This window comes from Oncorhynchus kisutch, linkage group LG6 (genome assembly GCF_002021735.2).
Source record: "Oncorhynchus kisutch isolate 150728-3 linkage group LG6, Okis_V2, whole genome shotgun sequence".
Classification (NCBI taxonomy): domain Eukaryota; kingdom Metazoa; phylum Chordata; class Actinopteri; order Salmoniformes; family Salmonidae; genus Oncorhynchus; species Oncorhynchus kisutch.
In genome coordinates, this window is record NC_034179.2 from 60853261 (window position 1) to 60879750 (window position 26490).

The 26490-nt window shown below is 44.2% G+C and overlaps 2 protein-coding genes across 2 annotated transcripts in view; one reads left to right on the forward strand and one right to left on the reverse strand.

Annotated features, from left to right (window-relative positions):
* prr12b (proline rich 12b) overlaps positions 1 to 16420 on the forward strand; it is a 31943-nt gene extending 15523 nt beyond the window's left edge. The window contains exons 6-16 of the mRNA XM_031827052.1: positions 2991 to 3065; positions 6677 to 7472; positions 7567 to 8105; positions 8368 to 8484; positions 8690 to 8823; positions 8992 to 9980; positions 11704 to 11823; positions 12135 to 12232; positions 12421 to 12555; positions 13375 to 13470; positions 15083 to 16420. Coding sequence (XP_031682912.1) covers positions 2991 to 3065; positions 6677 to 7472; positions 7567 to 8105; positions 8368 to 8484; positions 8690 to 8823; positions 8992 to 9980; positions 11704 to 11823; positions 12135 to 12232; positions 12421 to 12555; positions 13375 to 13470; positions 15083 to 15217 — 3234 coding nt within the window. The 3' untranslated portion in view covers positions 15218 to 16420. The remainder of the gene's footprint in view (positions 1 to 2990; positions 3066 to 6676; positions 7473 to 7566; positions 8106 to 8367; positions 8485 to 8689; positions 8824 to 8991; positions 9981 to 11703; positions 11824 to 12134; positions 12233 to 12420; positions 12556 to 13374; positions 13471 to 15082) is intronic.
* A 1707-nt stretch (positions 16421 to 18127) lies between these two features.
* LOC109891867 (synembryn-A) lies at positions 18128 to 25385 on the reverse strand. Its single transcript, XM_031827053.1, has 15 exons — positions 25290 to 25385; positions 24998 to 25094; positions 24743 to 24790; positions 23890 to 23907; positions 23424 to 23522; positions 22585 to 23327; positions 22340 to 22475; positions 21995 to 22183; positions 21636 to 21730; positions 21262 to 21412; positions 20955 to 21050; positions 20570 to 20714; positions 20196 to 20328; positions 19843 to 19977; positions 18128 to 19711 (listed from the first exon to the last, which is right to left on the reverse strand). Exons 2-15 carry the CDS (start codon positions 25091 to 25093, stop codon positions 19582 to 19584), a joined length of 2214 nt encoding a protein of 737 aa, XP_031682913.1. The 5' UTR covers position 25094; positions 25290 to 25385; the 3' UTR covers positions 18128 to 19581.
* Between the last annotated feature and the right edge of the window lie 1105 nt (positions 25386 to 26490).

Below are 26490 nucleotides of genomic sequence, written 5' to 3' on the forward strand. Positions count from 1 at the left end.
CCTTGGGCAAGGGTAGGCCTCTCTCTATAAGACACTAAGGGATAGTTTCAGAGAATCAGTAGTGATGCATTGCTTTGATTTAAAAAAAATAAAGATGTTTTTTAAATATATTTCATCAGCAATGATGTTTATTTTTCTACTGAACTCCCTGGTCAGTACTTCACTGTTGATTTGTTGTTATGCACTGTAGCTACAGTATCTGAGGTTTCGAAAGAGATTCCTTCTCATTAGTGGGTGTACCTGATATCTTTTTAAATTATTCATGTTTGGCAGAGCTTCTCACTTCAAAGTGGTGAATTTGGGATTCGTCTCTGAGAATGACAAAGGTATTTGAAGTGTGTTTTGGGGGATTGACGCTCTGTGGTGTGTGACTAAACCTGAGAGTTTTCTCCTCTTTCCTGTCACATTATACACACCAGCTTGGGAGGGAGGGATCACTTGTCTCTCTTTCAGAGGGGAAATTAAAACTGACAAACATTTTGCAAAGAAAACTGAAATATTTCTGATATGAACAACTAGGCCCAAAAAATTACTTGGACATCTGCCAGATGTGATAATGAGTATGTTTTTAATCTACATCTGACTTTATATAATTTAAATGCAGCATATATAGTATTCAATATTTACAGTGCCTTCAGAAAATATTAATGCCCCTTATTCCACATTTTGTTGTGTTACAGCCTGAATTCAGAATGGATTAAATATTTTTTTTAATCTCACCCATATACACAAAATATCCCATAATGACAAAGTGAAAACATGTTTTTAGAAATGTTGGCAAATGTATTGAAAATGAAATACAGAAATATCTAATTTATATTAGGTATTCATACCCCTGAGTCAATATATGTTAGAATCACCTTTGGCAACGATTACAGCTGTGGGTCTTTCTGGGAAAGACAGCCATTTTCAAGAATTGCCATATTTTCAAGACGATTTAAGTCGAAACTGTAACTCAGCCACTCAGGAACATTGTGTCTTCTTGGTAAGCAGCCCCAGTGTAGATTTGACCTTGTGTTTTAGGTTATTCTCCTGCTAAGAGGTTAATTTGTCTCCCAGTGTCTGTTGGAAAGCAGACTGAACCATGTTATCCTCTAGGATTTTGCCTGTATTTAGCTCTATTCCGTTTATTTTTATCCCCAAGAAATCTCTCGCCGATGACAAGCATACCCATAACATAATGCAGCCACCACTATGCTTGAAAATATGAAGAGTGGTACTCAGTGATGTGTTGGATTTGCCCCAAACATAACGCTTTGTATTCAGGACATAAAGTTAATTTCTTTGACACATTTTTTGCGAACAGGATGCATGTTTTGAAATATTTTTATTATGTACATGCTTCCTGTTTTTCACTCTGTCAATTAGGTTAGTATTGTGGAGTAACTACAATGTTGTTGATCCATCCTCAGTTTTCTCCTATCACAGCCACTAAACTCTGTAACTGTTTTAAAGTCACCATTGGCCTCATGGTGAAATCCCTGAGCGGTTTCCTTAATCTCTGGCAACTGAGTTAGGAAGGATGCCTGTATCTTTTTAGTGACTGGGTGTATTGATACACCATCCAAAGTGGAATTAATAACTTCACTATGCTCAAAGGGATATTCAATGTCTGCTTTCTTTTTATTTTATTTTGACCCATCTACCAATAGGTGCCCTCCTTTGCGAGGTATTGGAAAACCTCCCTGGTCTTTGTTGTTGAATCTGTGTTTGAAATGTACTGCTCGACTTAGGGACCTTACAGATAATTGTATGTGTGGGGTACAGAGATGAGGTAGTTATTCCAAATCATGTTAAAAACACTATTATTTCACAGAGTGAGTACATTCAACTTCTTATGTGACTTTTAGAGCACATTTGTAGTCCTGAACTTGCAGTATTTAGGCATGACATAACAAAGAGTTTAAATACTTATTGACTATTAATTTGTAAACACTTCGAAAAACACAATTCCACTTTGACATTATGGGTTATAGTTGGTAAGCCAGTGACACAACATCTCAATTTGAATCAATTTTAAATTCATACTGTAACACAACAAAATGTGAAGGGGTGTGAATACTTTCTGAAGGCACTGTATATTTATTTGTATTTGTTATTTTGTATAATAATGGTCGGAATCTCATAGGAAGTCATTAAGATTGTACACTGCCCTTTTCCAGGTGCTCAAAGCACTTAGTCACCTCATCCTCTATCAATATGTGATTGTAGTCTGAGCGTTAAGTGTAACAGCTGCCAGCCATGTATGGTATTGGGGGGGGGGGGGGCTTTTGAATGTATTTCTTATGTTGGGCTAGAGATAGATAAGATGGAGTCTTTTTGTGTGAGTTTGATGTTCTGGATTCCATCTGTTGATGTCTGCTGGTTGGTCATGGTAAAAGTAAAATGGCGGCTGTTGCCTCAGCAACAGGGAGAGTGTGGACACAGGAAAGTGGCCAATGAAATGAACAGTGTAGATTTCTGTGCGATTTGCAGGGGTAAGGGGGTGAGGAGCGGAATCCCCCATCTAATTCAATCCCTCCCTAACTCTCATCACTTGCCTTTTACTCATTGTAAAGCGGTTGTAATTACAAATATATACTGGTATCAATTGACTGTAATGCCTTTTTAACATAATGCAGTAAGTTTAATTGACGAGAGAGAACATTTTCACAGGGGTGCAACAGAGACTGTTGTTTTGTCTTATTCAAGTGTGTTCAGATGTCCATATTGATGTTGAACAGCCGGAACGGTGGCGAGCGGTTTCCTCACATCACAATATAACCTCAACTAAACAACAATGCAAAGTCAATCAATCAATCAATCAATCAATTCATCAGTCATCAATTGAATCATTCCTTAAACCTCTCTTGTAGCACACAGCAGTGCCGATATGCCAGAAATGTAAATGTTACCCCATGAAACAAGCGGGCCGGACACTGCTTTTAATTGAATGTGGGGTTTCATTTTTTGAACATGTGATTAATGTCTTTGCTTTGTGGCCGCCACAGATGACGTGGGAAAGGGACATGGATGAGCAGCTGACCCCAGAGGCCTGGGCTGCCATGCAGAAGCTCTCCAACACGGTGAGAAACCTCAATCCGTTCCTACCTACGCCTCCGAAATAACTCACAGTATCATCTATAATTCATTACTCATATTTCACAAGTCATATAACTCAGAGATCCCTTCAGCGCTGGGTAACTCATCAGGCAAGAAGGCCTTCAGGGTAACTCGTCAGGCAAGAAGGCTGCAGGGAAGGCTCTACCTCAGTCAGAACAGTGGTAGGCTAACGTTGACTGGAACACGAACATCCAGAGGAGAGCTTGTGTGTGTGTAGTTAGAGTTTGTGGTTAGCGGGGTGAATAAGATAGAGGGGCACAAGGCTCCTCAAGTGATATTTCAAGTCGGGGAAAGACAAAAGAGGACACATTGGCGTGTGTTAGTTTTATTTGAAACATTTTGGTGCAATTTTCTACAAGTATGTGGGGCATTTTCACACAACTCTAGGCATTTTTGATCGACTGAGTCCAACACAGACCTTCACAAAGTCACTTGTTCACTGCACCAAATCAGTCTTTCACTTTGGACACATTCAATCTAAGTATCTGGTTTTCAAAATGCAATGTTCACTTGCCTTTAGATAATGATTTTCTTGTCATATTTTAACAATACAACTATCACTTAATCGAAGTGCTCCAAACATAACTACTGAACCAAAAGATTGCTTACTGTAACGTATATAGTTTGATAACTTCTGAGCACTACATTTCTATATTTTCCCCTCCATAAATGTATCAAATTTGACATAAATTTATGTTGGAAGGTAAAACCGAATCATATATATGGATGTGGCTGTACATACTACATCATCATATTCCATCAGCCAGTGTGCTTCAATAGGACAAAGTAGAAAGAGTCACTCTGTGCTACCATTTGGAATTATAGTGTAGTGTACAATGCACTGCTGAAATACCTGGGTTGTATATAACAATATACAGTGAGCTCCAAAGCTATTTGGACAGTTACACACATTAGATTTTTTTTTAGACTCTGTACTCCAGTACTTTGGATTTGAAATGATACAATGCATATGAGACTATGAAGTGCAGACAATCAGCTTTAATTTGAGGGTATTCATCCATATCGGGTGAACCATTTAGAATTTACAGCGCTTGTTGTACATCGTCCCCCCTTTAGGGGACTAAAAGTTTTGGGACAGATTCACTTATGTGTGTTAAAGTAGTCAAAGTGTATTTGGTCCCATAGTCCTAGCACGCAATGTGTACATCAAGCTTGTGACTCTAGAAACTTGTTGGATGCATTTGCTGTTTGTTTTTTGTTGTTTCAGATTATTTTGTGCCAAATAGAAATGAGTGGTAAATAATGCACTGTGTCGTTTTGGAGTCACTTTAATTGTAAATACAAGTAAGAGTATAATATGTTTCTAAACAATCCTACGTTAATATGGATGCTGCTATTATTACGGAGAGTGCTGGATGAATTGCGAGTAATGATAAGTGAGAAAGTTAGAGACGCACAAATATACCCCCAAGACATGCTAACCTCTCACCATTAAAATAAGGTTAGTATTTTTTTTTTGTGGGGGGGGGGGGTAGGATATTTGTGAGTCTTACTTTCTCACTCATCATTATTAATTCAGGACTATCCGTAATCATGGTAGCATCGACATCAATGTAGAAGTGTGTAGAAACATATTCTAATTTACAATAAAAGTGACTCCAAAATGGCCGAATACATTCTTTACCATTTTTTTCTATTTCTGCACAAAATAGAAATGAAACAAAATACCCTCAAATTAAAGCTGACAATCTGCACTTTAACCTCGTAGTCATTGTATCATTTCAAATCCAAAGTGCTGGAGTACAGAGCCGAAACATATGTACTGTGTAAGGATAATGGGACTGTAAGACTAATGAAACTGTGAGACAATCGGTGAATGAACAATCAAGTTTTCTGAACATAAGATACAAGTGTTATCAGTTTAGTTTTGTACTTAGAGTTTTGAAAATATCCCACTGGGTGCAAGCTGGTTGAATCAACGTTGTTTCAGCGTCATTTGTCAACGTATTGTGATGTGGAATCTACGTGGAAAATACATTGGAAATGAAAAAGGTTCGCAACTATTATTTTGAGGTTATCAACCACAGGATTACGTCATCACGGTAACCACATTTCAACATAGACAAACCTTATGTTGAATTTGCAACTTTAAAACAACGTCAGATTTTCACTGTTAAATCCACTGTCAGAAGAAACAAAACAATAGACTGGGCAGCACCTCCTACTGGAGAATTGCTCTAGCTACAGCTACCCTCCCATCCAAAGTTTTAACAAAGCCCAGCTATTATATTTGTCACTGACTATTAACAATGTGCTATTGTGAGTGATTGTTGAGAGATCTCTGCTTAAAAACTAAATAGTCACCGTTGCTATCATTCCATCCATGGCCAAATTTTGAGGCTAACTATACATTTCTTCTTATGTGGTCATATAAAGTGTGCATGTTTAAGATGGCATGCATAGGTCATTGCAGGTCCGTGGAGATTGCTGTAATAATCTCAGCAGAATCTCAAACGGCATTGAGCACTTGCACCATGTACTTTTAATGTAATCTCAACTGCAATCTAAGTCATTTGGTTCTGCTATTAGAGGAAGCACAGTGATATCACAATTGTATAAATAAACAAAATATCTGACTTTGTAGTCCCATTTGAACTTTGCTGTGCAGTTTATATGGTTGAAAGCGCGGTGATAGGTATTTGGGTGACGACTAAACCAAAAATCAGACACAGTTTTTTATTTTGGAATTTGGTTGTGCTTTTAGATGGTTGAAAGCATAGTGATAACACGTTAGAAATTCAACAACCTTTTTTTTTCTTTTTCGAGTGGGTGAATAGAGGTTGTAATCTCATTGATCAACGTCTCAACCAAATATTAGCCAATTATCCACGTTGAAATGACGCAGTGTGCCCAGAGGGATACCGATTACATCTGAAAAATGTCCCAAAGTGATTTTTAAAAAAAATGTCAGGACAGCCAAAACAGATGGGCTCTCCATTTGGCTTTGCTTTGAAGATGCATTAGAGCTGTGTGTATGTGAGGCTGTGTGTGTGTATCAACATAGAGCTGTGTTTGTGAGGCTGTGTAATGCTGTGTGTGTGTGTGTGCGCATATCGGCAGCCTATAGAGGGCGGAGCGGAGACGTGAGTCTGAGGTGATTGACAGCCAGCCTCTCTGACTGACAATAAAACAGAGAGAAAGGGAGAGAGGAGAGAGAAGGCTGTTGCCAGGGTAGCTGTTGCCATGGTTACCCAATTATATTTTCTTACCACCCTCAGACCCCCCCTGCTGTTGGTAAGGTGAACTACCTCTATTCAGAGGAAGAGAAAGGTTTCTAAAGGTACACCCCAACACGAAGCTTGGAAAAATACAGTTATATAGCATTTAGGGAGATTTTACCATTGGTTTCTGTCCAAGCTTTATTATAATATATACAAATCACCCTCCTATATACCCTTTTTTTTCACTTTTCCCATTCACACCCTTTTCTCATTTCTCCTGCTATTAATTTTCTTATTTCTTTCCTCCCCGGTCTTATCTGCACCTCACCTTTCCTCTCCCCTCTTTTTTCTCCTCTCCTTATCTCCTCTCTTCCCCCCCTCCTCCCTCTTAGACGGAGGACAAGCCCCCGGAGCTGAAGTCTAATTTCATGGCCTCCTTCCTGGACTTCCTCAAGACGGGGAAGAAGCAGCCTGAATCTGGACCTGGTGGACCACAAGACCTCGGAGGGCCAGTGGAAGGAGCTGAAACCACAGACTCTTCCTCCCTGAAGGGTAGGATCCTGTCCCCGCCTCCCCCTCCACCGCCCCCTCCTCCACCCCCTCCGTTTGGGGACAGTAGCGAGGGCGAGGACGGGCTGAGCCCCTGTAAGCGTCTGGACGACGAGCTGAAGAGGAACCTGGAGACGCTGCCGTCCTTCTCCTCCGACGAGGAGGAGGACTCTGTCAGTAAGAACCAGGACCTGCAGAAGAGCATCTCCTCGGCCATATCTGCCCTTTACGACACGCCCCATACGCTGGCTGCAGCCGTGGCCCCGCTCCCACCCAGCCCATCTCCGCCCCAGAGCCCATCGCTGCCACCAACGCCGCCGCCCGTGGCCCAAATGCAGGAGGACGTAGCCGATCTGGAGGAGCAGGACGATGACGTAGAGACAAACATGCAACTTCACAACACACAGGCCAACGCACAGCCAAATACACCGCCCCCAGAACAGGAAGGACTGGAAGGGATGGACGGAGAGGACGAACGACAAGAGGAGATGGAGAAAGAGGAGGAGATGGAGAAAGAAGAGAGGGTAAAGGAAGACCTGAATGTAGAGTGCAGGGGTGTGGAGAAAGAGGTAGAGGAGAGGGAAGAGGAGGAGGAGAGAGAGCCTGAGTTTGAGATGCTGGATGCTCCAAAAGTGGAAGGTGAGTAGCCTACAATCCCAGATGTTCTTCAATGGTCTGACAAACAGTTGTTCATTTCCAAAGATGTAATATACTCTGAACCCCCCCCCCCCAGATTCTCCATCCGGGCCTCCCCTCGCCACCGTACCCCCCTCGCCCCCATCCCTCTCCCCGTCCCCTCTCACTTCTTCCTCCCCCTCCCCCCTATCTCCCCCACCCCTCTCCCCACCCTCCCCTCTGCCCTTCCAGCATGAGGATGATGAAGAGGAGCAGCAGGAGCCGTCCCCCCAACAAACCCACCACCCCTCCGCCTCTCCTCCCCCCAGCTCCTCTCCCCCTGCCCTGCCCTCTCCACCCTCCCCTTCCCCTGCAATGCCCCCCTCCACTACCCCCCCTCCCTCCTCCTCCCCTCCCCTTTCGGATGCTCCAGAGTTGGCCCAGCCTTCCTCCTCACCCTCCTCTTCCCCACCCTCACCCCCCACCCCTGAGGATGCGCCAGCCCCCAAGATCACCTCTCTGCACCTGGCCAAAAAGCAGGACAATGCGGCCATTGCTGGAGAGAGTGAGGAGGAGGACAGCGAGAGTGGCGGCGAGGGCATCTTCCGGGAGAGAGATGAGTTTGTGGTGCGGACCGAGGACATTGGCACGCTCAAGGTGAGGGCTTCTGGCATTTACTGTGGGAGGTGGTATGTCTTGTCTTCTCAAAAAGAAAAGAAGGAAGCCTGTACAGAATACAAATATTCCACAACATGCATCCTGTTTGCAGTAAGGCACGAAAGTAAAACTGCAAATAATGTGGCAAAGAAATTAAGTTAATATCCTGAATATTCAGTCTGTAACACAACAAAATGTGGAGTAAATCAAAGGGTATGAATACTTTCTGAAGGCACTGTGCATACTCTCTTTGTCTCTCAAGATGGCCCTGCAGACCGGCCGCGAGCCACCACCCATCTGGAGAGTGCAGAAAGCCCTGCTGCAGAAGTTCAGCCCCGAGATCAAAGACGGACAGAGGCAGTTCTGTGCCACCAGCAACGTGAGTTACTCACATCCCCTTTAAGACAGGAGACTCTCTCCTTCTCTTTCATCTCAATGTACAATCCAGCAATGGATGCAAGGATTTTACAATCCAGCATGAGATCATCATGATACACATTTTGAAGCTACACATTGTTTGTTTATAATGACTCAAATTATTGTCTCTATAAATATTTCTCTCCCTTTCTCTCTCTCTCTCACAGTACCTGGGCTACTTTGGCGATGCCAAGATGCGGTACCAACGTCTCTATGTCAAGTTCCTGGAGAATTTCAATAAAAAGGATTATGTCCGCGTGTGCTCACGTAAACCCTGGCACAGACCTGGACTCATGTTGAGGTAGGTTTGTCCCCGCGTGTTTGCCGTACTCCTCTGGGTCTTGATTCATACGTGCCCAACCCCATGTAGAGCTGAAGCCCCTACGCCCATGCCCTTGTGTAGATCTGAAAATATTAACTGTAAGCAATAACCTGCAAAATTACAACAACAAAAATGTTACCTTGACAGGCGTCAATCACTCCCATCGCTCCCCAAGCCACCTCCCCCTGCCATCAGTCAAACTCCACCACGATTGGAGCGAGATGAGAGGGAGAGGAAGGAGAAAGAGAAGGAGCAGAAAGAGAAGGAGCAGAAAGAGAAGTTGCAAAAGGAAAAAGAAAAGGAGCAGAAAGAGAGGAAGCAAAAGGAAAAAGAGAAGGAGCAGAAAGAGAGGAAGCAAAAGGAAAAAGAGAAGGAGCAGAAAGAGAAGAAGGAAAAAGAGAAGGAGCAGAAAGAGAGAGAGCAAAAGGAAAAGGAGCAAAAAGAGAAAGAGAGGGAACAAAAGGAGAAAGATGGGGAGAAAGAAAGGAAACAAAAGGAAAAAGTGAGGGAGCAAAAAGAGAAAGCGAGAGAGCAAAAGGAGAAAGCGAGAGAGCAGAAAGAACGAGAGCAAAAGGACAAAGCAAGAGAGCAGAAAGAGAGAGATCAAAAGGACAAAGCAAGAGAGCAGAAAGAGAGAGAGCAAAAGGACAAAGCAAGAGAGCAGAAAGAGAGAGAGCAAAAGGAGAAAGCGAGAGAGCAAAAGGACAAAGAGAAGGAGAAAGAGAGGGAGCAAAAGGACAAAGTGAGAGAGCAGAAAGAGAGGGAGAAAGCGAAAGAGCCGAAAGAGAAGGAGAGGGAGCAGAAGGAGCGAGAGAGGAGGGAAAAAGAAAAGGAGCGAGAGAGGGAGAGGGAAAAAGAGAAACAGCGAGAGAGGGAGAGAGAGGAGGAGAAGGAGAGAGAAGAAAAGGAGAAGAGGCATCCACCACCTCAGGAGAAGGTGGAGAGAAGGAGCAGTGAAGAGGACCGAAAGAGACTGAGGGAGGAGAAGAGAGGAGGAGGAGGAGAGAAGAAGACAGAGCGCCCTTCGAGGGCGAGGCCAGTGAAGGCAGAGCCTCCACCCAAGAAGAGGAAGAAGTGGCAGAAGGAAGTCCCCTCTGACTCAGACTCCTCCACTGATGGGCCCAGTGAGGACCAAGGTGAGGGACTGTGTGTGTGTGTTTGTGTAACTGTGTGTTAATACAATTTTGGTATGTACAGTGGGGCAAAAAAGTATTTAGTCAGCCACCAATTGTGCAAGTTCTCCCACTTAAAAAGATGAGAGAGGCCTGTAATTTGCATCATAGGTACACTTCAACTATGACAGACAAAATGAGGGAAAAAAATCCAGAAAATCACATTGTAGGATTTTTAATTAATTTATTTGCAAATTATGGTGGAAAATAAGTATTTGGTCAATAACAAAAGTTTATCTCAATACTTTGTTATATACCCTTTGTTGGCAATGACAGAGGTCAAACTTTTTCTGTAAGTCTTCACAAGGTTTTCACACACTGTTGCTGGTATTTTGGCCCATTCCTCCATGCAGATCTCCTCTAGAGCAGTGATGTTTTGGGGCTGTTGCTGGGCAACATGGACTTTCAACTCCCGCCAAAGATTTTCTATGGGTTTGAGATCTGGAGACTGGCTAGGCCACTCCAGCACCTTGAAATGCTTCTTACGAAGCCACTCCTTCGTTGCCCGGGCGTTGTGTTTGGGATCATTGTCATGCTGAAAGACCCAGCCACGTTTCATCTTCAATGCCCTTGCTGATGGAAGGAGGTTTTCACTCAAAATCTCACAATACATGGCCCCATTCATTCTTTCCTTTACACGGATCAGCCGTACACGGATCATGATGTTTCCACCCCCATGCTTCACAGTAGGTATGGTGTTCTTTGGATGCAACTCAGCATTCTTTGTCCTCCAAACACGACGAGTTGAGTTTTTACCAAAAAGTTATATTTTGGTTTCATCGACCATATGACATTCTCCCAATCTTCTTCTAGATCATCCAAATGCTCTCTAGCAAACTTCAGGGGGGACACGTCTGGCACTGCAGGATTTGAGTCCCTGGCGGCGTAGTGTGTTACTGATGGTAGGCTTTGTTACTTTGGTCCCAGCTCTCTGCAGGTCATTCACTAGGTCCCCCCGTGTGGTTCTGGGATTTTTGCTCACCGTTCTTATGATCATTTTGACCCCACAGGGTGAGATCTTGCGTGGAGCCCCAGATCGAGGGAGATTATCAGTGGTCTTGTATGTCTTCCATTTCCTAATAATTGCCTCCACAGTTGATTTCTTCAAACCAAGCTGCTTACCTATTGCAGACTCAGTCTTCCCAGCCTGGTGCAGGTCTACAATTTTGTTTCTGGTGTCCTTTGACAGCTCTTTGGTCTTGGCCATAGTGGAGTTTGGAGTGTGACTGTTTGAGGTTGTGAACAGGTGTCTTTTATACTGAAAACAAGTTCAAACAGGAGCCATTAATACAGGTAACGAGTGGAAGACAGAGGAGCCTCTTAAATAAGAAGTTACAGGTCTGTGAGAGCCAGAAATCTTGCTTGTTTATAGGGGACCAAATACTTATTTTCCACCATAATTTGCAAATAAAATCATAAAAAATCCTACAATGTGATTTTCAGGATTTTTTTCTTCTAATTTTGTCTGTCATAGTTGAAGTGTACCTATGATGAAAATTACAGGCCTCTCTCATCTTTTTAAGTGGGAGAACTTGCACAATTGGTGGCTGACGAAATACTTTTTTGCCCCACTGTATTATATGTAATGCCTTGGTTCTAGGTTCAAACCCACTCAGTGACATCTCTCTCCCTCTCTCCCTCTCTCTCTCTCTTTCTCGCTCTCTCTCTCTGTGTTTCTCCCCTGTAGCCCCAGTGAGAGGGGGGATGAACAGTCGAGCCATGAGGGAGATGTTCAGGAGTTACATAGAGATGCTGGTCAGTACAGCACTTGACCCCGACATGATTCAAGCCCTGGAGGACACAGACGGTGAGAGGGATAGGGTCGTGGTGTGAGCAAATGAGTGGGTGATGATTTGGTCAGGTTTGGGGTCAATTCAGTCATTTCAAGAAGTAAAATAAAAAAATCTATCAATCGCTATGCTTCTCTATGATAATTTAGAATTAGAATTTCAGTTTACTTCGTGAATTGACTGAATTCCGAGTGGAATTGACCCCCGCCCTGGGAGTGAGAGAAAGAGAGTATTGATCAAAAGTAAAAGATTGAGAATAGGATTGAGGAAGAACGATGTCATGAGATGAGTCATACGGACTCTATGTCCCTCCCACTCTGGCCCCCAGACGAGTTGTACCTCCCGCCCATGAGGAAGATTGACAGCCTCCTCAACGAACAAAAGAGGAGACTGTTAAGGAGAGTCAACATGAGTGGCCAACACCAGGTACGTCTGTCTGTTTAGTTGTAAAAATGCTGAAACCTGATTATGAAAAGTACCTGATGTGTTTGGAAGGGGATTCCAATTCCAATCTTCATCCAACTTTCTCACTATCATATTGACAAGTGAAAACTTTAAAACAGTCGAAATGACTACTTCTCGCTCCCTCCATCTTTTACATGTTTCTTCTTTAGGAGACTCTGCATACGTTCCCCAAAATGACGGCGGACCCCCTGGACTCTGGAGCGGTCAAATTGCACCTCGGCGGCGAGTGCTACAACCGTAAAACCCTCAACCGCGTCAAGAAGAGCACTGTGCCCAAACAGCAGGTGAGTGAACCACACCCAGTCATGAAACTCCTTGACTTTAGTTTCCCGCCGCTGACACCAATGTATCCAATCCGCTGCACTGTGGCTAACCCTGGCCTCGAAGAATTGTGTCTAGGTGCTGTAGAAGCCGAGTAGAAGAGACCATTCTGTCTCACAAGAACTGGAGTAATAAAGTCCGGACCTGTTTGTCACTTTGCTTTGTACATAAACGTGTATCTCGGTGGGTTTAACTCGGCCCGGACGGTGTTTGCCCGTGTACAAACAAAGCTAAACCATGACACCGTCCTTATTTACTCTTGAGTTGTCTCGTTTCGTCTCGCGTAGCCACACCGCCCCAAAAAAACGTTGTTGTCACGTCCTTTGGAAACGGTTTGAATGGTCCATTGGCTTCCGGAGGCTACATTTTTAGGGATTTTACATTTCAAGAACCCCCCCCCCCCCACATGCCCGTTGAAGGAGTGCTGTGTGTTAAGCCCTGCCCAAGCAATGCATTCGATCGGTTTGACGTGTTGCAAGGCGCCACTGATTTACACCGGGGTCTTCACCCGTATTTAGCCCCTTTCGGCCATAGACTTCACCAGGCTTCCCGATCTGGGAAACCGGGGTTTCGACAAAGCTATGTTTCTTCTTTTAGCGTTGTTCAAGTGCATTTGTATTTTTAGTGGTCCTCTGAAAGTATGTGAAGTTGTGAATACATAGTAGACTGGGCCTTTTCCCTGTTCCTCCTTAGCCAAAGAGAACCGGGGAGATTCCCTAATAAATGATTTCCTCTCTCTCCTTTCCCTCCATCCCCTTTTCCCGTCTCTCTGCGACTCTCAGGACCTCAAGCTGTCCACAGAGACGTGTCGTGTCTATAGCCTTTATCATTCTCTCCATCACTACAAGTATCACACCTTCCTGAACTGCAAGAAGGAGGTAAGACTCAGTAGCACAATCGCTTTTCACAACACTGACCTTCCGACACCCCTCTTTCCTCTACGGCATTGTTGTTCTTCTCTACTTTCTTTCTGTTTCTCTTTCTCTCCCCCCCCCCTCTCTGTTTCCATTGTGGTCAGAATAATTCAAATGGAGCACTGTGTATTCAGTCCTTTTGTTGTGGAAGGTTGGCTGTCATTTGTGAGTGGCTGTGTTGTGCTTATATAAAAATAATAACTTTATTATCCATCCTAGAGTCCTTGCATAACATCGATTAATGTTAGATGTATATGCAACATGTCTATACTCTGGCCGTGAAGACTGAATACATCTATTTACAGCTTTAGAGAAATAGAATTGAGAATAAAGGTTTTGTAATATGGTAAAATACACTACATGACCAAAATTATGTGGACACTTGCTCGTCTAACATCTCATTCCAAAATCATGGGCATTAATATGGAGTTGGTCCCCCCTTTGCTGCTATAACAGCCTCCACTCTTCTGGGACGGCTTTCCACTAGATGTTGGAACATAACTGTGGGGACTTGCTTCCTTTCAAGAGCATTAGTGAGGTCGGACACTGATGTTGGGCGATTAGGCCTGGCTTGCAGTCGGCGTTCCAATTCATCCCAAAGGTGTTCGATGGGGTTGAGGTCAGGGCTCTGCAGGTCAGTCAAGTTCTTCCACACCCATCCCGACAAACCATTTCTCTATGGACCTCGCTTTGTGCATGGTGGCATTGTCATGCTAAAACAGGAAAGGGCCTTCCCCAAACTGTTGCCACAAAGTTGGAAGCACAGAATCGTCTAGCATGTCATTGTGTGCTGTAGCGTTAAGATTTCCCTTCACTGGAATTAAGGGGCCGAGCCCGAACCATGAAAAACAGCCCCAGACCATTATTCCTCATCCACCAAACTTTACAGTTGACCCTATACATTGGGGCAGGTAGCGTTCTGTTGGCATCCGCCAAACCCAGATTTGTCAGTCGGACTGCCAAATGGTGAAACGTGATTCATCACTCCAGAGAACGCGTTTCCACTGCTCCGGAGTACAAAGGCGACGAGCTTTACACCACTCCAGCCGACGCTTGGCATTGCGCATGGTGATCTTGAAGCTCCCCACGAAGAGTTCTTGTGCTGACGTTGGTTCCAGAGGCAGTTTGGAACCGAGGACTGATGATTTTTACGCACTACACGCTTCAGCATTCGGTGGTCCCGTTCTGTGAGCTTGTGTGACCTACCACTTCGCGGCTGAGCCGTTGTTGTCCTAGACGTTTCCACTTCACAATAACAGCACTTAGAGTTGACCGGGGCAGCTCTAGCAGGGAAAAAAATTGACAAACTGACTTGTTGGAAAGGTGGCATCCTATGACGGTGCCACGTTGAAAGTCACTGAGCTCTTTAGTAAGGCCATTATACTGCCAATGTTTGTCTATGGAGATTGCCTGCCTGTGTGCTCGATTTTATACACCTGTCAGCAACAGGTGGGGCTGAAATAGCCACATCCACTAATTTGAATTTGAAGATCCACATACTTTTGTATATATACTGTAAATGAGCAAGTGAATTTCAATAGAAAAATAATCTGTTCTCTTTCTCTATTCCCTCCAGACGGACAGTATAGAGCAGGCAGCGGAGGACCCTGGTCAGGAGGAGGTGGTGCAGCAGTGTATGGCCAACCAGGGCTGGCTGGAGACCCTCTTCAACTCCTTCATCGATCTGCTGACCCTCAGCACCAAAGCCTGATGAGGGAGGAGGGGGCACAGTCCGAAATAGTGCACTACAATTGGCCTAAGCCATAGGGCCTATATGGAGAATAGGGTGCCATTTGGAAAGCAGAATGTGGGTTGAAGAAGCTAGGGGTGGGGAGGGAGGAGGTATACAGTATTTGGGAGACATAGCAAGAGAGTTGGAGTGGAGAACACTGGACTGTACCAAGATGGAGAGGGGGGGGGGGATTCAGACCCTACCACTCTAGTTCTTGCCCAGCGAGAAAGACCGAACAGTCAATGTTCAGTCTGTGAGTACGGTTGAGTTTTAAATTAAAATGGATGCTACAATGAACTGTTTTTAGCGCTTTTGTTTAGTTTTTCTCTCACAAAGTATCTCTTGACTAAAGAAAAGAGAAGGACGGAGGAGGCGGATTGAAAATAGTGAATGTGTGAAAGGGTACGACGTCTGCCACTTGACCTGAACAGGGAAAGCAGGGGACCACAGTGAATCAGTCAGCACTACAGAAAAGATTGCGATCTACATCCAAACATGCACGGGCACACACACACACACACACCAACATACAAACACTATATATATATACGTATATGTATTAATAATTATGATTTGTATTATTTATACAAGGAAATGACCCTCCCTAGCTGGGATTGTTTGCTGTTGTTATTTTAAATAATAATGTTTTGTTAGGGTACACATGAAATGGCCTGCCCAAAATCCTTTGCTCAGTCCCCCTTTTACTGCTGAAGGTAAAAAAAGAGTGGAGGGGAGAAAAACTGAGGTGAAGGGAGGGAGGGAGGGAGGTTAGAGGAGTGTGTGATGTTCCCTTTTTTCTGTCTGCCTAAATAAATTGTGAGGGGGAAAAATGTATTTAAAACCTAAGCAAACTGTGTTCTTTATGTTTGTTCTTCAAAAGACAATGAGAGCAGAGTTTACACCTGAAGTTAATAAATTAAAATAAATATCTGTTTGCTTTCTAAAAGAAAGCGCTGTGGTTTTAGGGAGGTGTAACTGTTAAAAAGCGTATAAAATCTGTGTTGACTGTTTTTATTTGATCTGTTTGTTGTTTATGATAATTATTATTTTGGAGGTTTACCTATTTGTTCAAGCTCTCTTATCTGTAAATATTGTACAGTTACTTGAGTCTCTAAAGCCCAGTTCCTCTTCTGTACATGCTATTCCTGTATTTGACAAAAGCAAATAAAAATTTGAAAATGACAGCAATTTTTGTTTTGTTTTTCCTCCTACAACTTTATAAGAGAATGCATTATAGTAAGGGTGTGGTTGACCACATATCGGGGTTGGGGTCAAATCCATTTCGATTCCAGTCAATTAAAAGGACACATTTGGTGTCCTTTTGATTTGGCTGGAAATAGGATTTTCCCAACCCTGGACAACAACAGTTAAGTACACTATATATACAAAAGTATGTGGACACCCCTTCAAATTAGTGGCTTTGTCTATTTCAGCCACACCTGTTGCTGACAGGTGTATAAAATCAAGCACACAGCAATCTCCATAGACAAACATTGGCAGTAGAATGGCCTTACTAAAAAGCTCAGTGACTTTCAACGTGGCACCGTCATAGGATGCCACCTTTCCAACAAGTCAGTTTGTCAAATTTCTGCCCTGCTAGAGGTGCCACAGTTAACTGTAAGTAGTGTTATGTCTCGGACAACAACGTCTCAGCCAGAAAGTGGTAGGTCACGTAAGCTCACAGAACAGGACCGTCAAGTGCTGAAGCCCGTAAAAAAGTGTCTGTCCTCGGTTGCAACACTCACTACAGAGCTCCAAACCATACAGAAATGGTTTGTTGAGATCGGTGTGGAAGAACTTGACTGACCTGCACAGAGCCCTGACCTCAACCCCATCGAAACACCTTTGAGATTAACTGGAACGCCGATTGCGAGCCAGGCCTAATCGCCCAACATCAGTGCCCGACCTAATGCTCTTGTGGCTGAGTTGAAGCAAGTCCCCGCAGCAATGTTCCAACATCTCTAGTGGAAAGCCTTCCCAGAAGAGTGGAGGCTGTTATAGCTGTAAAGGGGGAACTAACTCTATATTAATGCCCATGATCTTGGCATGAGATGTTTGACGTGTCCACATACATTTGGTCATGTATTGTATGTTAACCTGAAATTGTCTGAAAAAATACAGAGGAACAGAAACAGCTCAGATTGGGCAGGAGGGGATATAAGAAAATGGGTAGGAGTTCAGAGGTACATACTGACCCAAGAGAAAGGAATATAAAGACAGAAGAAAATAAAGAAATCTGTAAAAGGAGATGCTGCGTATGAGTGAGTCCCCAGCAAACCAAAATTGGTTATTTGAAAGTTCCCAGAACATTCGTTACGTTGAGGCAAATGTTCTCATATCAGAAACTGTCCAGTTGTGCGGATGATTATACAATGTTTGTCTGAAACATTCGCCTGATGTTGCATGAACGTTCCCTTTCCCATTCAGTTGCGGCAGTATGTTCTAAAGATATAACTGCTACATTGTGTTATTACATGAACTGGAAACCTAATGGGAATGTTTGGTGGTAGTGATTACAGATTGCTGTGCACAACATTTTAGTGAATGAGAACATTCCAAGGATATTTCATTTAAAACATTTAAAGGAAGACAAAAATAATTTGCTATCAAAAACATTATTTGAATGCTTTTGGTATGTTATCATCCTAATGTTAGATCAAATCTTAACTAGAACTTAATGGGAATCTTAGCTAATGTTCCGGCAATGTTCCCGGTTACGTCAGTTAAAAGTCTGTGCCTGTGAAGTTTCTGATCCAATCAAGTTAATATTTTATTCTGCGTGAAAATGCTGACAAAACATATTCTCTCTGACTGCCCCAGAAGAGTTTCAGAGGATTTTAACCCTATTGATTCTTTTTCCTATCCAAGGCAGACACGGTGACAGTGCAGTACAGCAGGAATGGTTTATTTATATGTCAACATGAGAAACCATATGCATTTTACACTACAGCAAATGTGGGAGGGGAAAGGAAGTCTATACGCAGAGGAATGAATGACAACATGTTGGACGAGGAAAAAGCATGTTACTCAAAAGTAGTGATACCCTTTCACCATCACATGACAGGGACAGACACCTGCACAATAACTGCTCCCACATCATTGATTACAATCATCATGGACCTGTTATTCCCTCTTCAGTCCAATTGTGATATCTTTTCCACATTGGGATTAATGTCCTCAGAGTGGATTGGCTCCTTGGCTGGGTGGAGTGCACAGGTACAGGTACAGGTACAGGTACAGGTACAGGTACAGGTACAGGTATAGGATCAGGAACACAAACATACCACACACTCAACCAGATATATCCCCTGTTACAAGCAAATGGCATTGCACCCTTGAACATAAGTGGGGGTATCTCCAGGAGAGGAACCAGAGTGGGAAAATATAGGATATGGAAGCTAAACAACACTACGATTGCCAAGGAATCTGAGGACTCTATTCTCTGCTTCTTGTCCTTTTTCTAGTGTTTTTTTAATTGACATGTTCTTCTCAGGGAATGTACCTGGCTAAACAGTGATTCTAAGAGTGGCGTTTTGGTGGGTGATGCTACCGTATACAGTACATTCAGACTAGCGCTACACATAGTGACAGATGAGGTGGGGTACAGACACACACTCCAAAGTAAAGTGCTTTCAGGTAAATGGAGGAAAGGTGCTATATCAGTAGTGTAAAGTAACTAAGCAAAAAATACTTTGAAGTACTACTTAAGTTTTTTTTTTTTGGGGGGGGGGGGGTATCGTTACTTTATTCTTGATATTTTATACAACTTTTACTTTTACTCCACCACATTCCTAAATAAAATATGTAGTTTTTGACTCCCATACATTTTCCCTGACACCCAAAAGTACTTGTTACATTTCGAATGCTAATTCAATTCACACACTTATCAAGAAAACACGTGGTCATCCCTACAGCTTCTGATCTGGTGGACTCATTAAACACAAATGCTTTGTTTGTGAATTATGTCTGACTGTTGGAGTGTGTCCCTGGCTATCCATAAATAAATACAAATCAATTGTTCAGTCTGGTTTGCTTAATATAAGGAATTTGAAAGGATTTATAACATTTACCTTTAATTTTGATACTTAAGTGTATTTTTAGCATTGTATTTTACTTTTGATACTTGATAAACCAGATACTTTTTACTGGGTGACTTTCACTTCAGTCATTTTCAAGGTATCTTCACTTTTACTCAAGTATGACAATTGGGTACTTTTTCCACAACTGTGCTATATAAATACAAACCAACCTCTATCTCTCTTACTCTTTCTGTCTCTTCACCATCCTATGCTGTAAATTCTTGTAATCACCCTCCCATCTCTCACTTTTATTTTCTAACCTCCCTACTTTTCCCTCTCTTCCTCACTCTCCCCCTCTGATTCCACCTCTTCCACAGTGCTCCCCCTCATCTGACCACACAGGGGCTCCAGTCCCCCCCCTGTCATCACTCCCACGGGTTGGATGATCTTGTCCCTGAGAGAGACAGAGGGAGAAAGAGAGAAATTGGAAACATCCATCTATTTCACACACGTGGATAGTCACTAGCTGAAACAGATATGTACTCACAGACACACACACACACACACACACACAAATACACACACCGTGAGAGCCTGTTGAACAGGCTGATGAGTCTTAGTGCCTCCTGCTCTTTCTCCTGCTCCGTCATTCCCTCCATGGGGTCTGGCTGCTCCTCCTCCACCCTCCCCGTCACTGGGTTGATGCGCCTCTTAGCTTCCCTGTGGAACACAGTTACAAACACCTCCCTTGTAAATACTGTCCACTCCTAACAATCAAAAATTGCATCTGTTGCATGCTCCGATTTATGCCGTTTTGATAGTTCCAAGTCCAATCTATCAGTCAGAGTAATGTAACACAAGCCTAAAAATGCATTGTGTCCCTATACAGTATTACAAAGTGTTGTGTTTGTGACATTATCAATGGTTGTTTTACACACCTGTATTCCTCTGTGTCAGAGTCTGAGTCGCTAGAGTACTGGGCGTGGGTCACCTGACCTCCACTCAGCAAGCCCCTCGCTGCCAGCAAACCTGCTGCGTTACCATAGCCTGTGTACTTCACAAAACGACTCACTGAGAGACAGACAAAGAGGGAGAAACATAAGATGGCAACATCCATCTATTTCACACACTTGGATTGTCACTAACTGAAACGGAGATGAAGCAGCTAGGGGGGGGGGGGGTTATATGAGTTACTACATGTGCTATGAGGGGTTAGTAAGTATGCTGTGATACGAGTGGGTTCTTCTAACCAAGAGTTACTTTGAAATGAGGAGCTAGTAAGTGTGACAGGTGTGTGATATGATGTGGGCACCGTTCTCTTTGCAGAGCACAAAGAGGAGCTCGGCAGCACAGTGCTTGATGTCCGTGTCCATGTGGGTCATCAGGCGCACCAGACGTCCCCTCACTGTGGCCCCCTGCTCCGGCCTCAAGGCCACGTCCCTCAGAGGGGGGAGGATCTGTAGCGGTGGACAGGCAGAGGCAGGTGTTAGTGCTGGGTGGGAGCAAAAACCTGCTCAACCAGTTAGCTGCTATCCAGAACCCATGTAGGGAGGGGACAGACAGAGGCCCCAATATCACAAGTCGAAGCATGCTTCTCCAACACAACAATGTAAACCGAACATCAGACTAACATTATCATACTGTATTAAAGCCACAATAATCAGTTGGAGTTTCACCCCAACAGTTGAGAACAGTACCTGTTGTCTGAGGTAGTGGCGTGTCTCGCGGTGCGCGCGGCAGCTCTCAGTCAACAGATTCAGGACTGGAGTCAGTTTCTCCTTCAACTTCTGACCCTTCATAACAAATTCATAGGTGATTTTGTCAGCTTATGACCCTTTATACACACCCGGTATGCTTCCATAGCTATGCTCTATTGAGATGCAACCCTCCACTGTACACCATGCGGAAGCAAACAGCATTCTGAGACAGGTGCCTCCTTTCCTCCCTCCTTTCCTCCCCACTTTCCTCTCTCTCAGTCCCTTCCTCCCTCTTCCTCTGCCTCACCCTGTCCAGGCGTCTCTCCATGAAGGTGAGTAGGGTGTGGACAGTGTCCATGTTGACCCCTTCCCACTCCTGTGAACCCTCCGTCAGACGCACAGACAGCAGCACGTCCAGACATTGTAGGGGTAGGGCAGAGAGCACATTCACTGTGTGCCTATGGAGGGTTATAGGTTAAACGTCAGGGGTTAAGGGTCAGGGATCAGAGGTAAGGAGACATGGGGCAAACCTGAAATGGCACCCATTTCAAAATGATTCAGAACATATCTTTTCTACTTCGCCATGAAAAAGTAAACATTTTGACAACACCTAGAATGGCCACCATTACAAATGCATGGATATACAAGAGAAGAGGGGACAGCAGAAGCCCTCGTGCATACCCCTGTATCTCCTCAGTGAGTTCTTCTCCGTCACAGGTCAGCAGCAGGCAGTGACGTAGCACTGCAGCCAGGCGGCGATAGAGAGCTGCATCCTCCTGAGAGGGACACAAAGAAAAGAGGGGACTTTAAAAAGGCCTCCTGACCACAGATCTAGGATCAGTTTAAACTAACCCCCAGTCTTAGCTTAAAAAGTACTGGATTAGTATTTTGAGATAGCTCCTAGCTACCTACTCTTACCTACTCACAAACTAAAAGCCAAGGATGCCCCATAGAAGACGGACAAGGTACAGATATTGGAACAGATCATGCTATTTGGGAAAAAGCCACATTTGAATTCTATGGGACTCTCCTCCACCCACCTCGTCTGGCTCCTGTCTGTGGAAGCTGTATGTGATGTTGAACAGGGTCTTGAGGATCTCCACAGCTCGCTGTGACACCTCCTTAGAGACAGGGGGCGCACTGTGGTCACTCAGCACCTCGTACTCTTCCCCCCACCGCGCAGACAGACACTGCTCCAGAGCTGCAGTCAGCATGGACACCCCTCGCTCCTGACAAAGAGAGACAGGGGGATATGGAGAGAGAGAAAAGAAAGAGAGATGGAGAGATGGCAGGAGAGAGGGGCATACAGTAGACCTACCCATCCCAAATCATACGCCTAACCATTAGCAGGGAAACCACAACTCCATCCTCCTCTGGGCTGTTACCTGCTGCAGTTGCACCCTGAGCTCTGGTCTCAGAGCCGTCAGCAGGAATAGCAGCCGTAGTTCATAAAACTGACCACTGGGAAGAGCTTTGGCACTGATCCCCTGCTTCAGCTTGTCAGATAGACCAGAGAGCAGTCTGAGAGAGAGAGAGAGAGAGAGAGAGAGCGAGAGAGCGAGAGAGATGAGGGAAGTGATGCCATACTAGATATAGTTTTTGCTGTACTCCAACAGTTGCTCTCTCTCACCTCAGAGCGCTGACCCTCTCTTGCGCCCTCTGACTGTTGTAGATTATATTACAAAGGGCTTTCAGGGCCTCCCTCCTCCCCACCTGGTCATCTTCCTCTTTATCTTCTTTGTCCTCCTCTTCATCCATCTCTTCCCGGGCATCCTTCTTTCCGCGCACCAGAGCTCCATGACCCGGAGAGCAGTGGTGCTCGGCAGTGCAGGTTTCCGTGGAGACAGAGCGCAGGTTGTCATGGCAGGTTTCTGTACTGAGGGTGCAGCAGGGGTCCCTGGTCACTGATGGCGATGTCGTTGCTCCACCTTGGCTGTTGTTGGCCGTATCCAGGGCTGGACAGGTCTGAGTGGAAGCCTGGGCCAAGGAGTGCTGGGTCGGGCTAGCACAGACAACGTTAGCATCCACATTGCTAACTGCTAACAAGCTAGCATTAGCATTAGCGCCCCTACTGCACTCACTGGCCTCTGTGTCGCTCTGTTTACAGGCATCCGAACTGACGTCACCGAGGACATAGCCATAATCTTCTCTCTCGGCATCATGACCTTCCTCCTCGTCTTCCTCCTGGCCTTCGGGGATGGGCAGGGAGGTTATGCCGCCCAGGTGGGCTAGGGTGAGGAGGGCGGTGTCGGTCACCAGGGGCGCCAGAGCCTGCCGGTCGCGGGACAGGATACGTAGCGTACGCAGGGTCACTTTCAGAACCCCCGGCTGGAGCTGGGTACGGATAAACCACACCAGGGCTGCAGCCAGCCTCTGGGGAGAGGAGAGGAGAATTCAGTTTAACTGAAAAGAGCAACAGGTAGAAATAGAGAAATCCATGCACACACACACACACACACTCTGACTCACCCGTCTGAGAAGGAGATCCTGGTCCTCAGCGTCATCTGAGTCTGAGTTGAAATCAGAGTCCGAGTCGGGAACAAAGTCCCTCATTTTGTTCTTCCTGAACTGGTGAGGGTTAATGGGGGGAGTAGGTTGAGTCATTACACACAATTAGCTTTGGAGTACACATACATACACACATACACACACACTTGCGTAGGCCACACACACACACACACACACACACACAGAGACACACACACACACACACAACACACAGGCACGCACTTACACACACCCACCCACATACACCCACTAATGAAACACTGCGCTGAATGGAGATTAGTGTAATGTAGAGTAAGGACCTGTCAGCTCAGCTTCGCCCTCCCTCTCTCTTCCCTTTTCTCTCTATTCTTTTCTCTCTGTCTCTCTCTCCCCCCTGTATTCCTATCTCTCTCTCTTTCTGATGGTGTAATGAGTTTGTCTTTTTTACCTCATCCAGCTCTTTTTGCTGCAGTCATTTGCACAGCCATTATAGTAGAGCCATTATAGGTGGAAGAAAGAAGACATAGAAATGATGAATAATGACATCATTAACATTATGAAGAGATACGACAGAGAGAGAAGAGAGGAGCTGAAGGGGATGACAGAAGAGAGGGAAAGAAGGGGATGATAGGGAGAAGATTACTGTAGGGGAGGGAGGTGGAAAAGAACCCTCCCACTAGACAAAAACTGGTTGAATCAACATTGTTTCTACTTCATAAAAAAAAAATTCAATGTGATAACGTTGAATCAACATGGAAAACTGATTGGATTTTCAAGAAGTCATCAACATAAGGGAATTTTGTGTTCTCTTTTACCCAACTCAATGACATGGTGATCTTTTTTGTTGATGTCACATTCAATTCACGTTATTTGACAACACAACCAAATGTAAATCAAAACTGGAAATTGAAATGACATCTGTACCCAGTTGGAAGTGAGAAAGAGAGAGAAAGAAAGAAGGAAAGAAAAAAAAGAGGACATGAGATAGATAGGACAGCGAGACAGGGAGGGGAGGAGAAGGACAGGGATGGAGTATGAGCGAAAGAGAGAGATAAAGATGAGTGGCGGGGGATGAGCAGGATTTTGTCTAATTACATGGTTAATCTGAGCCTCTGGTGGCCTGACACTGAGAGGGCAGGGACAGGCCAGGGGAATAGACAGAGAGAGAGATGGGAAAGGACAGAGGGCGAAAGAAATAGAAATTAAGGGATGATGGAAGAATGAAATAGAGAGGCAACGGAGAAACGATGCAAAGGAATGACAGAAATAAAGAGTAGTTCAAGTCTTTTCCTCATCCTCACCTTTCTTCTTTCCCTCTCCTCAATATTGAAGAAGAAGCATTCAGCATACTGTGGAGAAGATATGTGGGAGGGAGGGAGAAAGATAATTGGAAAGAGAAAGAGAAGGAGAGGGTATAAGAAAACAGTCATGGATACATGGTGCAGTCATGGAGAATTGTAGTCATGGAAACAGACAGCCACACTGTGTGGTAGTCATGGTTACAGACAGCTGTTTACATTAGTGTGGTAGTCATAGTAACACAGGCAGTGTAGTACCTGAGTGTTGTAGTGGTCCAGGTGTATCTGGACACTGTCCTGGTCTCCTTGTTTGATGCACTGAATGATCCTCTCCAAGTCCATATCCATATCCATGCTTTCACACACACACACACACACACACACACACACACACACACACACACACACACACACACACACACACACACACACACACACAATTACAATGTGATCAAGCATTACTTTTCATCCTAACGTACAATATTCAATAATAACACCTTCAGTCATGCAATAGCAGCACACATTCTACCTACATCTACACCCCACAAACCTGGTGTCCCTACAATGGCAGGATACAGACAGCAACCTTGGTCTTGTCTCTTTGTCTCCCTGTGTTTCTCTGTGCAGTTTCTGTCTCCTAAACCCTGTATGTAATCTAATCTAATCTCCCTCACCTCTTTCTCTCTCTCTCTCCCCCTCTCTCTCTTTTCACAGTGCAATGGGCCATGGCTTATATTGTGAACAGTGACTAGTAAATGGACAGAGATAGACAGCAAAATAAGGAATGTTTCAAAGATTAGAAATAGGAACAATACAGAGAAGATAGCCTGGTAGTGAAAGGAAAGCAAAAACATGAGGAAATGAAGAGATACTTCACAAATGAGAATGTTTGAATATTTTATCTTCCTCATAGACAGGCAGACAGACAAACAGACAGACATGCAATGAGAGACAGGCAGGCAGACTTTTGGGAGAGTAAGTGGTCACCATCAAAGAGATAGAGGGAAGACAGAGAAAAAGAGAAAAGACAATAAAAAAAATGAGAGGAGTGCATGTTGACAAGGTACTGATGTTTGTCATACCTGTTAAAGAATGGTGAAAATGAAAAGAGAGTTGTGGAAAGAGGGAGTTGGAGAGATGAAAGCCTGTGAGCCTATTACTAATAAGGGTAATTAAAACATGCATGGATAGGTGGAGGGAGGGATGAGGGGAAATATAAATGCTCTTAGTGAAAAGGACAGATCTTAGTGATCTGTCCTTTTCAGCCATCTATTTCCTGAGTTTGAGTGGCGCAAAATCCACTTGTCACTTAAAACCTTGATAGATTGCTTGCTTTCATTTTAGTCCTGTGAGTCTGATACTCTTGAATGTGCCTGTCGTTTTTTTCTGTTAACTAATACGTGGAAATCGTTCCGTTGCATCCAAGAACGCTAATGCTTCAATGAGGATTTAACACATCTTCTTGAGACTTACATTACACGAAAGAGAAGAACGTATGTAGGTAAAGTGCTTTTTACCATGACAAAAATATGTGTAGAGGTGCAAACAGCGATTTGCAAGGAAGGAGGGAGAGAGAGAGAGAGAGAAATGTCGCTTTTCTTTTGGAACGTTTGTGAGTGTAATGTTTATTTTTTATTGATTATTTTGTTTATTATCCATTTCACTTGCTTGGGCAATGTAAAAATACGATTCCCATGCCAATAAAACCCTTTGCATTTAATTTAATTTCATTGAGAGAGAGAGCAGGAGCT

What these genes read in the sequence shown, in the direction of transcription:
- LOC109891867 (XM_031827053.1), bottom strand. Translation starts at nt 25,093, where the DNA reads ATGGATATGGATATGGACTTGGAGAGGATCATTCAGTGCATCAAACAA. An exon ending in CTCACTGAGGAGATACAGGG is followed by an intron (nt 21,413 to 21,635) that starts GTATGCACGAGG and finishes AACCCTCCATAG; the next exon opens with GCACACAGTGAATGTGCTCT. An exon ending in CTGTTCAACAGGCTCTCACG is followed by an intron (nt 19,712 to 19,842) that starts GTGTGTGTATTT and finishes TGTCTCTCTCAG; the next exon opens with GGACAAGATCATCCAACCCG.